The 17760-nt window shown below is 42.1% G+C and overlaps 2 protein-coding genes across 3 annotated transcripts in view; both read right to left on the reverse strand.

Annotated features, from left to right (window-relative positions):
• LOC117095238 (aldehyde oxidase 4-like) overlaps nucleotides 1–2419 on the reverse strand; it is a 73392-nt gene extending 70973 nt beyond the window's left edge. Inside the window, 1 exon segment of the mRNA XM_033232026.1 lies at nucleotides 2366–2419. Coding sequence (XP_033087917.1) covers nucleotides 2366–2419 — 54 coding nt within the window.
• Nucleotides 2420–6640: 4221 nt separating this feature from the next.
• On the reverse strand, nucleotides 6641–17476 carry CUNH1orf229 (chromosome unknown C1orf229 homolog). Of its 2 annotated transcripts, none has more exons than XM_033232028.1 (2): nucleotides 16078–17476; nucleotides 6641–8485 (listed from the first exon to the last, which is right to left on the reverse strand). In XM_033232028.1, the coding sequence occupies exon 1, from the start codon at nucleotides 17350–17352 to the stop codon at nucleotides 16678–16680; it is 675 nt and encodes a 224-aa protein (XP_033087919.1). In that variant the 5' UTR covers nucleotides 17353–17476; the 3' UTR covers nucleotides 6641–8485; nucleotides 16078–16677. The 2 variants fall into 2 exon arrangements, with proteins under 2 accessions (XP_033087919.1, XP_033087920.1); XM_033232029.1 differs by lacking the exon at nucleotides 6641–8485 and adding an exon at nucleotides 12357–13150.
• Nucleotides 17477–17760: the final 284 nt, after the last annotated feature.

Consider the following 17760-nt stretch of genomic DNA (forward strand, 5'->3'; position numbering starts at 1 on the left):
ACTTTACAGGAAAAAAATAACAACAACAACAAAAAACTTTTTGTTAACACGTGGAAGTAGAATTTTGAAGAAATACTGGAATATTATTCCAATGTCTCTGAATTTTCTAATATATATGACAATTATAAATTCCAGATTGTTTTTCCTCCTTGGCTTTGGGTCCATTTGTATCTGGACCCAAATGGGAACAGATACACAGAGACACTGAGTTTCTAAAAGGACTCAGATAGCTCATGGCCACAGAAAGTCATCAAAAAGGTGAGCCGGAGACTTCTAAAATACAGGGTTTTGCTTCCCTGCCTCTGCCACTAACTGAGCATGTCCCAGGGAGCTGCTCCTGTTCCCCCAGTGAGGTGGGAGTGCCAGTGCAGGGGATATGAACTGTGGCCCTGCCCCTCACATCTTGCTCCAGGCTGTTCCGGCCAATGGATTACAGTGGGCACATCTGCCCTCCTTGGCCCTGGAGGAATGCAGGCAGTTCTTGTGTTGGGTATAAGCACAAGAACTTAGGGAAGCGATTACAGAAACTTGCCTGGAAGGGTAGCAACACTGAACCCAGAGAAAGAGGACATCATTCTTTTTATTTTTACCATCTCAGAAAAAGGCAACAAACCACATTATTTCTTCATACATTGCCTCCTATTTCCAAGTTTCCTTTCAAGTCCTCAGAAGATTTCCTCAGTCAGAGATGTGCTCAGCAATCTTCCACTCTAAATCTTGTGTGTGTAAGGGACTAAGTACAGTGGCACCGCAGACACAAAACAAAGCTTTATAGTTGTATTTTCTTTACCACCACAATTGTGTGGCAGTGGAAATTATTTCAAGGTTGGAACAAGACAGAGGGTAGGGGTTGATGATAAGCATGCCGGGTCTACTATGCCTTCATCCTGCCCCCACCACACTGGGGGAGCATGGCCTGATGACACTATGCTGTGCTATAAAGACATCCGTTTATCCGATACAATGTTCCAGGTATGGAATTATTGCAAATTGTCACTCAGCAATTATTCTTCTGATGTTCCAGTTGGCTGCACGTCACTCAGGATCACTAACTTCATGCTTTCTTGGTTCTGCCCTTTCTCTTTCATTTTTTCGTTTATTAGTTCATAGGCTTCCTAAAAACGACTATTTTTTGCTATCTGACAGGCAAAATTCCCAATGGTACAATCTTGGCTCACTGCAACCTTCACCTCCTGGGTTCAAGTGATTCTCCTGCCTCAGCCGCCAGAGTAGCTGGGATTGCCAGCTAATTTTTTTTTGTATTTTTAGTAGAGACAGGGTTTCATCATATTGGCCAGGCTGGTCTCAAACTCCTGACCTCAAGTGATCTGACTTCCTTGGCCTCCCAAACTGCTAAAACTACAGGCGTGAGCCACCATGCCCGGCCCATTACAACAAATTACTTTCTTTTTTTTTTTTTTGAGACGGAGTCTCGCTCTGTCGCCCAGGCTGGAGTGCAGTGGCCGGATCTCGGCTCACTGCAAGCTCCGCCTCCCGGGTTTACGCCATTCTCCTGCCTCAGCCTCCCGAGTAGCTGGGACTACAGGCGCCCGCCACCTCGCCCGGCTAGTTTTTTTGTATTTTTTTAGTAGAGACGGGGTTTCACCGTGTTAGCCAGGATGGTCTCAATCTCCTGACCTCGTGATCCGCCCATCTCGGCCTCCCAAAGTGCTGGGATTACAAGCTTGAGCCACCGCGCCCGGCAACAAATTACTTTCTAAAATAACTTTCTACTTTTATTATTTATCTAGTTTTCTTCTAATTGTCTCAAACAATTAGATATGCATCCTGACTTTAAAGCACCTCAAACTTTTCATTTACTCATTACAGCACCGAGTTGAGAACATCAGGCACAAGCTAAGCATTCACGTTTCCACCTCTCTTACTGGTGGGGAAATTGCTGACTTTTGGTATTGCCCAGGCCAGGGGTGCACCGACCTCTAGGTGAATCAATCAGCCTGTGGGAATGTATTAAGGCAAAACAAAATCATCTGAGAGTTCTTTGCCATTATCATTCTCAATGTCATATATACCCTCTATGAAAACAGGGCTGGTGAGCTCAGGTAGAGCTAATATCCAAATGAAGAGGGGATAACAGTTTTTCACAACTGTGCCCTGAGGCTCAGCTGTCAGATATCACTCCCACTATAACAAGTAAGAGTTCTTTTTGGATTCAAAAGAAAAATTACAAGCAAACATAAGCCCCCACACTTTAATAATTTTGCACCGAAACTTAAACTAACAATATGACTGGAAAATAACAGAAGAGAAAGATTAAAGAAATAAGAAGTGGCATCACAGTGAAAAAAGCTTGACTTTCAACCCCGATACATGAAAATTCATAATAATCATGTCAAAAACTTACCTTTCTTCCATTCACGAAAAAAATCAGCTCATCAGAATGGGGAAGGGAAGGCATCATGCCACACACACACGCACGCACACACACACACAGCCTTCACTGGGATAGAGTGTGTTTGTTTTCTGTTCTTTTAAAGAGCAGATATGTTAGAGTAATTACTTAGATGCCTGTCGGCCCCAAGGAAGCCCAAACTGACAGTGGCAGCCTGATGTGGGTGGTTTATAGCTGCACTGCCAGACCAGGAATACCAACCAGGGCTCCCTCCGCCCAGCCCACGAGCACTTTCAGCAGCTCTGGGCAGCACCGTGTCTTTCTCTTTCATGAATGAGTCAAACCAGCATCTTCACGTGTTTCCTTTGGAGTCTAAGACCGGTTTCCCCAGGAGAATGTCTACAAAGCCAAGGACTAGTAAATAAAAGTAACTTTTTTTAAAATTAAAAAAATAGTTGTTGGAGACAGGGTAAGGTGATGCAAGGTGACTTGAGAGACTAGTTTAGTTTTAGGTAGTCAGTATGGGCATGTACTCGGGCTGAGTCCTAAAGGACAAGCTCACCAAGAGAAGGCATGGGATAAGAGCAGCAAGTACAGTGGCCCCCAGGAAGAAAGGAGCTTGGTGTGTCAGAAAGGAGTTCAGCACAGCTGAGTGTGGGGAGTTGGGGAAGGTGTGCTGACAGAAAGTCAGAGACACTTTGGTGGCCAGGACAAGGGTCTTAGAGGGATCTAGTGGGAAGGGAAGCTATCAGAGAGTTTTGAGCTAGGATGCAACGTGATGTTATTTACAGTAGAGCATTCCATTGTACAGAGAATGTACTATTGCTGGTAGGAGGGCAGTTGCAGGTTAGATCTGAAGCCATTTTTGTGTACCCTGGGCTAGAGGTGATGGTGGCTTGGACTAGGGTATAAGATGGTGGCATCAGAGATGGAGAAAAGGTGAAAGTCTTGGCATAAATTTTGGAGGTAGATCCAACTGGACCTGTTGATAGATTAGATGGGAGGGGTAAAGGAAAGAGATGACTCAAGGATAAATCCTAGATTTGTGGATTGAACAACAGGGTGAAAGTTGATGCCTTTTGCTGGGATGAGAAGACTGGGGGACATGAAAGTTCTCTCTTGGACCTTTTTGACTTTCAAGTGCACATGTCAGTCAGACATAGGAATCAGGAGGTCAGGGGAGGGGTCCACACTGGAGATGCCAATTTAAGGGTCACCAGCTTGTAGACAATGTAAGCAAACACTCCATGGGAATTGTAAAGTACTAGAAAAGAGTCATGTTCCTGTTGTGTCAGGACAGTTTGAACTATGAGCTGATGTGCTTTCCTCATGCAATTTCTTTTCTTGCTCTTCATGTATCAGTGAGGACTCCTTGCCTTCGGAGTCGAGCTCTTATTGCAGGAATGCAAAAACAAACAACCACACAAACCCCCCCAAAAAACAAAAATCAACAATAACAACCCCAAAAAACAAAAACAACAAAAACAAACAAACTAGGTAACGTTCAGGTGGAGTATTTCAAAACAGTCCTTTGAAACTCTTGGCAGAGATGCCAGGAACAAAGGTAATAGAGCAGACAGGGATGCCTAAGGTGAGTGTCAGTCCCAAAGGTATTGTTCTTCTAAGCTGCTACAAGAACTTTGAGTTTCCTCTCAGTTGAGGAGGACTGAGTTTCTGCTGCCAGGTGGATCGGGCTTGAAATATAATCTAAATGTGTACGTGTGTGTGCACATGCACTTGTGTGTGTGTGTAACTGTGGGTAATAGCTAACCTTTATTCAGTACTTAAGTATATGCCAGGCAAAACGTCTCCATGCATTAGTTTATTTAATCTTCATCACAATCTTTGAGATAGGAATACAATCCCTACTTTACAAATGAGGGATCAGAGGCACCCAGTGATTTAGTCACATGTTTTGCACATCTGAGTCTGTGCCCTATGAAAGTCCTATTTGTAATATCACACTGCTTGTTTCCTCAACCATCTGGTGAGATACCGAAAAATTCTGTTTTCCTGGAATGCTGGAATAGTCTACCCTAAGAGAGTAATAGTTTCCACTGCGTGTGAAACTATTGCAGCTTTTAAATGTTAGGGCAATTTATCCATCAAGTTTTCAAAAATTGTAGAGCCTGACCCTAGATACCTTCATCACTAGCTGGGTTGGCTTCATTTTGCCACTGATGGGACATGCTTCACGGGAAGACCCAGCACGACCCTCCAGAGATGTGTTGACAGTTCTGAGTCCAGGCTATTTTGACGTCTTTTTCAAGCAGATGGAGCTACAGTGTCTCCCTGGTGAACAGAAATATGCATGTATGGAACACCAACTGCTCTGGAGCCCTGCAGCTCTTTGTTCAAGCTTGTAATGATACAGTGATGACCTGTCACTCTTAGCCTGTGAGAATCAGCAACTATACCTTCAAGTTAGATATTTCTTGAGCTCCTGCATTATCAGCAGGCTTGGATCTGTTTCCCCAAACGTGTAAAACTACAGACTTCTCCTTGTCTGAGTGGGGAAGCCTCGTCCTCCCTGGAAACGCAGGTCGTGTTGGGAGTTTTATGCCCTTGCAGGGCTGGAGACCTGATCCTAAGGCCATGCTGTTGAGTCTAAAAGCACCAGCTGTTTAAACATGCACTTACCACTTGTCCCTGCATGACAAATAGAGCATCCTCCAGATGGGAATAAGGTTCCTTGAGACAGATTGTCTAAAATGCACTGCCTTCCTCAAATATTTCCATGCCTTTTCCATGCCTTTGCATTACAGATTGCATACTTTGCAATCTGTACTTAATTTTGGTGTTTCTCAATTCTGGTTCATCTGCAAGAAAGGAACCCTCTGTTCTGCCACCAAGTGCCTGGAGAATTCCATACTCCAGGAGCTGAAAGAAACTTCCATGTGGAGGGCTGGATGACATTGCCCTTTGATCTCCTTTCACTTAGGAACGAGGTCTCCCTGCAGCAGTTCTCCACGAATGTGTCAGACTGAGAAACAGCACCAGCCTCTCTAGCACTGCACCCACTCGCCTGTGTTCACTGCCTCTCCTAGCAGCTTCCTGACAAACTGGTCTCAGCAAAGGGCCTTTCTAGAAGTACATTCTGTGTTAGCATTGTAACAAAATAACTTATTTTTTAAAGGGCTTTTAGCTTTTGCAGTTGTGACAGGGCAGAAACTGACAAGAGGTGTTCTCAGCCTTCCGTCTTCCCCTCTCTCTACCGCTCAGAGAAAGTATGTTTTCCTCTCTAGACTGCTCTCTGTGTCTTGTTGAGAGCAAGCTGGGGAATGGGTAGAGAGGAAACAAAAGGAAGACAGACATTCTGGGGAAGACAGTCAGAGAAGCGAGACTGGGGTCAGAATTTGGTGGGTTTTGGAGAAAGCCATTGTGGGCTTGAGGGAAGTAGGAGGAAACATCCTTTTCTAGAAGTGTTGTGACAAGTTATACATTAGATTTCAATTAACGTTCAAGAGATACAAAGGTTGTGTTAAAACATACTAAATATGGCCTAAGAAGGACTCCTTACTTCTATATTTGAGTCTTTGTGGGTGAACTGTAATCTAGCTTACCAGTCAGACAAAATTGAAATCCTAAACAGTATGCACCTGTAACAATGGCTGAGTGCTGGCCAATCCCAGTGGCCATACCTCAAGCACTCACAGACTGCTGAATGTTCAAAATGCGTTCAAATAAGGCAAATGCCGAGCTGTAACCAATCCCACTGTTTCTGTATCAAACTTCCAATTCCTGTACGTCACTTTACCTTTTTTGTCTATAAATTTGTTCTGACCACGAGGCACCCGTGGAGTCTCTGTGAATCTGCTCTGATTCTGTGGGCTGCCCAATTCGCCCCCAGTCGTTCATTGCTCAGTTAAACTCCTTTAAATTTAATTCGGCTTAAGTTTTTATCAGTTGGAAAACATTTACATTATTTTAGGTTACCAGACTGATTCTCTTAGTGCAGCTTGGTACACAGATCTGTGGGAATACGAATCTGTTGGTACACGCATCTGGCCACCTACGGCCAGAACATTTATTGGGATGCTAGTGTACTCAGAGGGACAACCAGCTATGTTTCCATGGGTAGAGACCCTCTAAGAGTAATGGCATGTTTAAATCCCCCTCTCCTCCCTGGGGACTCACCTGCCTGTGATTCCTGGAGTCTGCCCTCTGCAGGGCTGACATATCAACTTTCGGGGCCCACAAATTTAGATTTTCTTCTAAAATCAGAAGAAAACAATGAATATAAACTAGCCTGGGTGAGATATATATAATGTATATCATATATATGGTTATACATATATTATATATATTACATATATATAACCAATGCAGTAGTAAAATTTGTGTGTTTTAGCAGACCTACTTAGTATCCATAATACTGTGTTTATAGAGGAAGGGGCCCACAAAGTCAAAAGCACTGAGGACCCAAGAAGGTTGCAACCCTACCTCTGTCTTGTCCTTTGATTGGGCCAGATCCTGCACTGCCTCCGAGGGCAACAGGGCTGACTACAGTCAGGGAAAGCTGAACTCAGCAGTGAAATATTTGGAGCATTGTTTGCAGCAGAAGTCAAAGTCGTCAATATTACTTTCAATAACGTTGCTGCAGTGATTTGCTGTCTCCCTAATTCCTCTATCTATTGCTCCACTGTCCTGAATTCAGGGGGCCCCTCAGCCTCCAGCATCACATTCCCAGTTACTTATTTCAGTGGGTCAAACCCACTGATTCTTTTCACAAACTTCATAACGGCTAAATCGCATTTTGATACTTTTTGATTAAACAAAATTTAATCCAAAAAATGTTTTATTGCTTGAGGAACTTTACTTCAGTGATCTCTTCTGTGGTTTTGGTGCCATTTTGTAGAATGGGGAGTCCGCCTCACCAAGACAGACATGACCTTTTCAGGATCTAGTATTAGCAAAGGGGTCTCTGTATTTGGTTGTGTTCACCATGACCTTGACTCTGATGGCCAGGCTGAAAGCCTCCCTGATAGACTTCTCTTTTCCTTTCTAGACCCACAGACTCGTTTTCCACACTGCAATTGGGATGATCCATTAAAAATATAAATTGGAATATGTTGCTTGTGTGCCTAAATCCCTTCCATGACTTACCCTGTGTCTGGGAAAAAATGAAGATGCTAACGTTGCCCACACAATCCTTGGGGGTCCAGCTCTTCCCTTATATCCCACAGTGTCCCCACCACCCCAGCTCTCCATCTCACTGAGGATGCTCCAGGTATAGGCCTCTCCCAGTCCCTGGACCACACCCCACAGTTCCCATCCCCAAGCCTCAGCATGCTGTTCCTGGTATTGTCTACTGTAGCTCTTCTCCTGGCGAATACCCCCTGATCCTTCAGGGCACGGCATTACTATTGCTCTCTCAAAGAAGTTGTCTCTGATTCCTAAATCCAAAAGTCCTCTGACATTATCCTCACTGACCCCTTCTTTTTCTTCTACACACTTATCAAATCTTGCAATGACATTTGTGTGATTACTTGTATAATATCAGTCTCTCCTATTGGATCGTAAACTCTATGAGGGCAGGGTCCGTCCATGTCTGGGTCACTGTTTCTTCAATGTCAAGCACCGGACTGATTTCACTATGACTTTATAAAGAACACGAGGATTTTTAAAAAAGAATAACTAAAGCCATACTGTAATGGAGCCTTTATAACTAAAGATTTCAGAGTGTTTTGCCCTCAATTTCTTGTTCTTCCTCATTAAAGAACTAATACGTTTTAAACCTCAGCATTGTGGCTGAGAGAACAGTCTGCATTCTTCCTGGACTCCCTCTTCTGGGTGGTCCACATTGTTCAGAGTCCCTGTTGAGCCCCATACTTTATTTCAGGGCTCTTAATGCTCATCGCAGACAGGTCTGTGCTGCAGTTTATACACTTGCTGAAGAAAAAGTCTCCATGTAGGAAATCCCCATCAACTAATTTCTATGGAAGTCTTGGCTTCTCTCCAATTTGCTTTGCAAATTTTTGAATGGCTATTTTACTTTCTGATACAAATGACTGAGTGATGCTGCAGCTCTTTCTAACTTGAGCACCTCTATCCGTGTTCTCTCAGGTAGCTGCATTCTCTCTGTGGGGCCAGCACTGTCTGTGACTGGGCATTGGTGAGGACGCCACCATTCTGGAATAACAAGAAGAAGAGTTACATTGAGTGCTTACTTTGTACCAGTCACTTTTCTAAACATGGGTTCATTTACTCTCGAAAAACAAAACAAAACAAAAACTAACAAGGCAGGTACTATTACAACCCCCACTTAGAGGTCAAAAAACAAAACAAAACAAAACTGAAGCATGGGGAGTTTAAGAAACTTGCCCAAGATCATACTCTAGCCATAGAGTCAGGATTCAAACTCAGGCAGCCTGGCTCTAGTGACCTGGCTGCTAAGTACTATGTGCCAGGACCACTCTGTAGACTTGTGAATGCCATGACATTTCTGGGCAGCTTAATTAATTAAATGCCACATTGAAAGAAAGGGCTAATGAGTGGCTCAGGATATGCATCTCCTCTCCTACTCTCCTGGCAAGTGTGGTATTGCAGGTAGATGGTGGGTATATGGAATTTTCTTCTGGTTCAGAAGTAACTGCTACCTTGGCAGTTACTCTTTCTCAGGTGGGAGTAGCTGCTTTCTGCTCAGTGACAAGGGAGCTGGCATACATGCATGGGCTGTAAATAAGTGAGATGTTTAGAAGTTGACTCTTTGTATTTATCATACGACATAGTAGTGTTCATAATAGGAAGTCAGAAATGAATGTTGAATGAAGAAAATAATATGAGTGGAACAGTTCCTGGGCTCCTGGCACATTTCAATGTTAAAATCCATTCCTCCTATTTAATAGAAAATAGCAAAATAATTAAATTCACCCAATAAATGAAAAGGAAAAAGATGTTATTAAGTCGAACACTTGAGCCATTAGAGTAGAATCAAGAGTAGATCTAGGAAGACATTTCCTGGCCTCGCAAACAAGGAGCTGCTGGGTTTTCCCTGAGGATTCTCTTTCATTTCTTCCAATACCCTTGTGTCCCTCCCTCCCCACATCTTTCTGGACTCCTAACACTGCCTCATATCACGTGTCCTACTCAACAATCCGACCCTGCTGTCGAGCCCATACTGACCAACCCAGTCCTTTGCTCTGTCCAGCCCCTTGGGTCCTTTCACTTCCTCTTCTCATTCATGCCTTGTTTTCACTATTTTTCTTAACTCTTTAATGCTCTGTCTCATGTTTACATTTTTTCCCACTTTGTTCCAGGTTTCCCAAATTTTCTCCTTGTTTTCCCCTTTAAACAATCATTTGTGATCACAGTGGAATCCAAACTGGAAAATAATGACAAAAAGACAAAAACATATAAGCATAGGTAAGTTTTAAAATAAAATTCTAAATACTTATGCTCAAAGAAGGAATAAAAGCAGAAAATATAGATTATAGAAGAATAACGATGACAAGATTGCATATCAAAATCTATGAAATACAACTAAAGCCATATACATGGGGAAATTTTATAGCTTTAAATGGTTTTATTAAATTAGAATGATTGAAAAGAACTAAACTTTCAATTTAAAAAGGTAGAAAAAGGCCCAGCGAGATGGCTCATGCCTGTAATCCCAGCACTTTGGGAGGCAGAGGTGAGAAAACTGCTTGAGGCCAGGAGTTTGAGACTAGCCTGGGCGATATAGTGAGACCCCCCCCATTGCTACAAAAAAGGTAGAAAAAAAAGGTAGAAAAAGAAAACTCAATCAAGAAAAATGAGGAATAGGTATATAAGAAAGATAAAAGTAGAAAAATATTTAGAAAATGGGAAAAGAATAGAATTGATAAATATGACTAACATTTTTTCTTGGAAAGTTTAATAATATCAATATCTAACAAATCTAAAATGAGAAAATTCAAATAAACAAAATTGGGAATAAGTACTAGGATATAACCATTATGTTTTACTTGATGCTTATACATTTGCATTGCTTATACTACCAAAAATTTGTAATAGAATGAATGTACTTCAACGGAAAAAAAAATTGGAGAAATAGATACCACGGAAAGCAATTTAGTCATTAAAAATAATGACTTCCATGCACAAGATGTGAAGGGCTCAGGATTACACACTCTTAGGGGGATTCCTAGGTGTTCTCTCCCTGGTCTTCCTGTGTTCAGGCCCCTCCCGTTGGCCCGTCTGCGGTGGATTTTCTTACAGTCCTCTCTGATGGTGTCATTGGTCTCCTTGACAGCCAGAATAGTTCCTTCATTATCAGACCCAGCAAATCTGCTACTTGAATCTCTTAACCACTTGGCACTCGGTTTAATAATGTTTGTTTCTGTGTGGTGTATATATGTGTGCATGTTCATGAACTACAAGACATAGTTTCTGCCCTCAAGAAACTGATAACTGCATACAATGATCCGATAAAAGTTACAAAGCAACATTAAGTACACAGGGTCAAACTTTCAGGGCTGCTACGAGACTCAGGGAAGCGGAGGACATGAAAATGTTTTGCAAACTGGAAGCTGGCATGCAAATATTGGTTATTATTGTGTTGGTATTTTCATTGCTGTAGTTCCAATAAAAACTCCCGAGACTGTCTACAATATAAATTGCTTCCCTAATTTCCTACTCCTGTTTAGCCTGCCACATTTCACGTCATTCATTTGACCCCCACACAAGCTGCTCCTGAACTAAAAATAGTGAATGCAAAGGAAGGAAAAGCGCAAAAGAAAAAGGCAAGAGGGAATGAGTGGGAATTCAAAAATGTATTAAGTCAAGTGGCCTTATGGTGATGCCATGTACAAAATCAGCTTGTTGAAAATCAGGGCCACTAAAAAGTCTGTATATATAAAAATTGGACAAAAAGTAGCCTGTTGTTGTTCAACTTTTGAATATTTATGTTACAATATGCTGGACTGGGCCGGGCACGGTGGCTCACCCCTGTAATCCCAGCACTTTGGGAGACTGAGGTGGGCGGATCACGAGGTCAGGAGATCAAGACCATCCTGGCTAACACGGTGAAACCCCATCTCACTAAAAAACACAAAAAATTAGCCGGGCGTGGTGTCGGGCACCTGTAGTCCCGGCAAGTCAGGAGGCTGAGGCAGGAGAACGGCATGAACCTGGGGGGCGGAGCTTGCAGTGAGCAGAGATCGTGCCACTGCACTCCAGCCTGGGCAACAGAGCGAAACTCCGTCTCAAAAAAAAAAAAAAAAGAATATGCTAGACTGAACAATTTTGAAAATAATTCGAATGCGAAAAGTATTGACCATTTATGCCTTTTGAACATAACCGGTAGGTATACTGACTGCAGACATTTGGCCATTCTCATCTTAACACAATATAGATGGTCTCCAGTTTATGATGGTTCGATTTTTTGACTTTATGATGATGCCTTCAGCTGTGTACAATAGCGGTGAGTACCCATAAAACCATCCTGTTTTTCTCTTTGAGTATGGCATTCAAAAAATTACAAAATATTCAATACTTTATTATAAAAGATACTTTGTGTTAAATGGTTTTGCCCAACTATAGGCTAATGCAAATGTTCTGAGTGTGTTTAAGGTAGGCAAGGCTAAGCAATGATGTTTGGTAGGTTACATGTATTAAATGCATTTTCGACTTAGGATATTTCCAATTTAAATAGGTTTATTGGGACATAAGCCCATGGTAAATTTGGGAGCATCTGTAGATCTATTTTGGGTAATCAAATACAACCAATCTGGCTGGGCGCGGTGGCTCACGCCTGTAATCCCACACTTTGGGAGGCCGAGGTGGGTGGATCACTTGAGGCCAGGAGTTCAAGACCAGCCTGGCCAATCTGGCGAAACCCCATCTCTACTAAAAATGTAAAAATTAGCCAGGCGTTGTGGCACATGACTGTAGTCCCAGCTACTCAGGAGGCTGAGGCAGGGGAATAGTTTGAACTCAGGAGGTGGAGGTTGCAGCGAGCCCAGATGGTGCCACTGCACTCCAGCCTGGGTGACACAGCGAGACCCTGTCTCAAAAACAAACAATCTTCACTTTTGAGTATAAACATAGGGAAGAAAAAAAATCAATGAATAGAATTCGTCTAAACATTGCTTTGTTGGTGTTATGGTGGCAAATATTTCCATCATTTTATGGAATTATTTCCACAGTTTCCTTAAATTCTTCTTCTATAAATCATCTTAGGAGGTGACTTTATTCAACATTTCATTGATTGAATCAATAATTCCTTGATAGCTGAGAGCCTTAGAAAGTCCGGTGAATTGCCTACAGACCTGTGCATTAAAAAAAGTGAATATTCATTTCATAGTAACTGTGGATTATCACTTGTTATACCTCAGTATTTAATACAGACAAATGATGAAAACTCAGTAAGCATAATTTTTAGGCATAGCATCTTAAATAAAAAATTTCGCAATTTCTTGAGTGAGCAACCACAAAATCCTTTCTGTTCTCTCATTTTTTCTCGTAATAGAAACATTATGGTCTAGGCTTTCATTTTCTTGATAAAAATAGCATAGAAGTACTGCACACAATTGAGAAATGCTATATTGATTATACTGAATTAAACACTATATTTTTGTTGAAGCTCTAGAAACATAATTGCTTATGTATACTTGAAGGTATAAGATATTTTGTGAATATGAAATAAGAATATTTAAGAATTGTTCCTAATTTTCTAAGCATTTTAGTTATGAATGTTTATACTAGTGACCGACTGTCTTTAAATCCATTAGAAAATCAACTTCTGTTCATGAACTTTGTACAGCAGGCAACAGGGATGGACCATGGCTTACAGCATTTAGAGTCCATTAGTGGAATCTAAAAGGAAAATTCAGAAAAAGACAAGGAATATGGTTTAAAAACAAAAACATTTCAAATAACTCACTATAATTAATCAGCAGCAAAGTAGTTTTTTAAAAAATTTATTAATTCCTCCAAAATTATTTAACTTGTATGAGCTTTTCTCTCTTTCCAAACAGATGTTCATTATTTTCTGGATAAATAAAAAAGAATTCCTAATTCTTTGAATATTGGAGACTAAATGTACACGATACTTACTTTAGCCAATAAACCAAGCAGAGTTTTTGTTTTTTTTTTTTTAAATATGGCAGAAAGCATAGGGAATCAACATGTTCAAATCATGCAAAATACACTTAAAGTTTTTTTTATGTTTAATTTTCTATTTTAAATCCTTTGACATTGGTACTATTTTCTATAAGGTCCTATCCTAGCATAAGCAAATTGCAATCAGTTCAAAAGCTAAAATTCTGGAGTTTGAGTAAGAAGTTTTATCAAAATTGAAAGAAATACATTATGAAGGGTAGAGAAAGCACTCCAGGTTCATCACATTTATGCTTAATGATTATTTGAAAATTTGTAGAGCCTGTTTAAAAAATGGTATGTAGAACAAAGGCATAGTTTTTATAAAATCTAGTGATCTTTCTTCCCATGTGAGCTTGTTTGAATGCTTAAAATTCAGTTTTATTTTTGTGGGTTTTTGTTGTCAAGAAAAGCTAAAATAAAGTCAAAATAGTGTAATGTTATCTTAAATTTTAAAAAGCGGTCATTTTAGTTTCAAAAAATAAAAAAAGTATGTAATCTTTAAAAAATAAGCACCCACTGGAGAGATATGGAAACTGAAGTAGAGTTCAGTATATAATAACAGAAAAAAGTTAAACACACCAAATAAAATAGAATTTAAATTTAGACTATCAGTTTTTTCCTTTAACAATTTTTCATGTAAATTAGAGGAAATTTAAAGATTGGTAAGTGAAATACACTCTTATTCAGTAGTGTCAAAACTTACCTAAGAAGTAAATTTGGATGTAATACACAGAATTTCCCAAGTTATTTCAGTACTTGTCTGTTCACGATAAACCAAAGCACAAGATGATAAGTGGTACAATCTCGGCTCACTGCAGCCTCAACCTCCTGGGCTCAATCAATCCTCCCACCTCAGCCTCCAAAGTAGCTGGGACTACAGGCACATACCACCGCACCCAGCTAATTTTGTTCATTTTTTTGTGGAGACAGGGTTTCACCATGTTGCCCAGGCTGCTCTCCAACTCTTGAGTGTTGGGATTCACTCAGGATGGTGGCAGAAATATTAAAGGAAAATATTAGGGAAAGTTATAGGGAATAGTCACAAATCTTTTGGAATGCCAAAAAGGTTACATAGCTTGTAATAATTGAAGGCAGCCGTTCTCACCTTAGAGCATTAGGTCATAGGGTAAATAGTAGGGACAATAGAGGCTTCCCCATTAAGTCTGTTTACCCGACCTCCATTAACTAACCTTTGAGTGAGATGGCCCTCTGGGGGTAGGTCGACCAGGGAAATTGCTCCCTAATAGTATTTACTTTAGACTGCCCTAACTGAGATTTAATCCTTCCTAGAACTACTCTCTTAACCATGTTAATTATCCACAAGTGTGTCTACTTAAAGTCTCTGTTGTTAATTCTATACTAAATAAATGCCTGGAGTACAAGCTGCTCAGGGCTGGCCCGCAGTGACAAACCTCTCATGGTGTGCAGGCAGTTGGACACTCAGCTGGACTGGCAAAGCAGAATATCTGTGTGTCAGTGTACGTTTTATTCAACTGCCGTTTGGGTCAGGGTCTGCCGGCAGACCCTTGCAGCTAATGCCATCTTGTGAGGAGCAATACTTCGCTTGAGTTCAAGTGATCTGCCCTCCTTGGCCTCCCAAAGTGCTGGGATTACAGGCATGAACCACTGTGTCAGGCCACAAGATGTTTTTATAGCATAATCAGTAAAAAAGATTTTCTTGGCTTTAAATAATTTCTTTGTATATGCAAAGAGGCATAATAAAGAATAATCATTCACAGAGGACTGTTCCATTATTAGTCATTTTGGCTTAGTTCAGGAGGGTCATTACATTTAAAGCAGTGTAAAAGCTATCAGAATCCAAATGGAGCCACTAATGTTAGGAAATCCCTGACAAATAGAGCCAAAGAGGGCCACGAAAAGAGGGTGCTCATGCTTATATGACTAATAACAAAAACTATCACAAAAGACTCTACCAAAACCACAAGCTTGTACAAAAGCCATTGAAACCTTGCACAAAAACAAAAAAACAAAAAAAAAAAACCCAAAAAAATTCTACACGGACATTTGCCCAACAACTGCCTGTCCAATCTTGGACTGGTGTCACCTGTTATTGATCTTTGTAAGCCAAGTATACTTCAAAACAATTATGTAATCCTTCTCACATTTTCCTTTAAAAACTCTTGTCTTCCTTTACCTCCCTGAATATGCACATAGTTTACTATAGCGTGCATATTCCCATTGTAATGCTATATTTCCAAACCAGTGTCTTTTCTTTTAGAGAGCCTTTCTCTGTGACTTAGGTTGGCAGCCGGTGTAACAAGTTTATAAAGTTTTAGCTTGAGAGATCGTCTCAAGCTGCATTTTGTAACTAACAATCATTGGCAGTCTTCTTTTCTCATTATATACATGTAGAAAGTTATAGCAGACACACAAAGATCGGAATTTTGCTGAGTTCAACACCGCTTGTCCTTGATAGGAAGGAAGGATTTCAAGAGGAAGGATTTGATCCAGTTTTCCAAGGTAATTTTCTGCTGCAATTGAAAGAGGGTTAGTGTAATCTGACTACTGCTTTTTCAAGGTGGTAAGCATATAAATCTGCCAAATAGCTCATTCAGTGTCTTGTGCTGGAAAAATAATTCTAATGTCAAATTGACTCCACCAGTCCATACCAGTGTACTCACCATCCTGGGTCGCCTTTCTGCACCTCAGGCTGTTAATTCCAAGTTCTTCTTACCCATTTCCTCGCTCCAGCCCCAGGCCTTGTTCTCTGCAGAGCACAGCAAACCAATGCTCTGAAAAGGAGGACGGCCCTTCCGCAGTAGTGAAATACGTTGTCCAGTATTCTCAGTGAGTCCAGACCACTGGTTATATAATCCTCAAACGAACACTGGCATGTATCTGTCCTTGCTCAGTTTCCAAGAAGGCAACACCCTATCTTTCCTACACTTGGAAAGCCAGGTGTCCACTTCAGTTAAACTCTTTTACCGGCATAGAGCAGGCACTGGATGAGGAAATTGCTTTCCTGAAAGCAGAGTATACATCCGTTTGTACTTGCATTATGTTAAAACACAGATGAATTGGATAATGAGATTACTGTGACTTTTTTTTTTTAAGTTTGACATGCGAGTGAAAGAAATATCAAGTTATTTGAAGCCATTTAGAGTACTTCTCCTTACAGTATGGATTACTCAAAACTTTCCATCTGTTTCCTACTCAGATGCTTTTCAAGAAATTATGCATCAACTGGAAAAAACAATCAGAACGGCCTACGCATATTCTTCTTAAATTCTCCTCTTTGCCTCGCCCTCTCGCTCCCCGTCACTCATGCCACCAGTCATGCTTTGCATCATCAAGACGTCTGCTGTGCTCTTTACAAGGATTTCCTGCAGGGAGAAGTGGAGTCGCTGCTGCTGGGCCTTGCTTCGTAGCCCTGGTCCCTGCGTCCCCGGGGACTGCGAAGTGGCGGCGCTGGGGGAGATGGGCCGAGGAGGGGGGTCAATGTGGCGGCCGCGCCCAACCGCCGCGGCGTCCCTGCGTGTCCCCGGGGCGCATGTTGGCGCAACAGGGCCTCCACGTGCCGGGCTGCGCAGACCTGCCCAAGAGCCCCGCCCGGCCCGGCGGTCTCTCCCAGGCTCTGTCTGGTGTGGGGGGTGTGGCGGACGGCCGGGCTCTTTGACTTGATCTGAAAACGCGAAGCATTTGCGTCCCGCGTGGAAGCAGAGGGTGTCCGTTGAACCGAGTCTAACGTCCAGGGCAAACCGTAATCCTGCGTGGGTCTCGAGGCGCTTTGCGTCCAAAGCTTTTGCAGCCTCAGATTTCTTGGCGGGATGCGGACGCTGGGAACGGGGAGAACCTGGGTCAAAATGGCCAGGAGCTTTGGACCGGTTCAGGGTCAGCTGCGGTTCAGCAGGTTCCTGAGCGGTGGCCTCCCAGGCAGGCGGTTTGAGTGTGCGCATTTTTTTCTAAATATCACCAAGATGTCCATTAGTCCTTTCTTGTGCCGTTCGTTCCCTTCCTCCCGTTAAAGAAAGGCCTCCCCCTCCCATCCCGGACATACTGCCTGTGCTCCCTCCGTTTGAGGACCGGCCTGGGCGACCTCCTCCCTGCACAGTGACCCGCCCATCTGCATGTTTAGGACGGTGCCATCCATGCCACTGCCCAGCGGCAGACAAGAGTCCATGAGTCTTGCGGGTGTGGTAACCAGAAAGGGAGGGCCGGGAGTCAGGGGAGGGGATTCCAGCCTCTACCCAGACCCTAAGAACTTCTGGATTCGGGAGACACATTGACAGAGGCTTCCTGGAATTCGGGGTGCCTTCATCCACGTCAGAGTTAGGATGGTGCGGTTTTCAGGCCGGTAGAGGAGA

The sequence above is a fragment of the Trachypithecus francoisi genome, unplaced genomic scaffold, assembly GCF_009764315.1.
Source record: "Trachypithecus francoisi isolate TF-2019V2 unplaced genomic scaffold, Tfra_2.0 Lachesis_group13, whole genome shotgun sequence".
Classification (NCBI taxonomy): Eukaryota; Metazoa; Chordata; class Mammalia; order Primates; family Cercopithecidae; genus Trachypithecus; species Trachypithecus francoisi.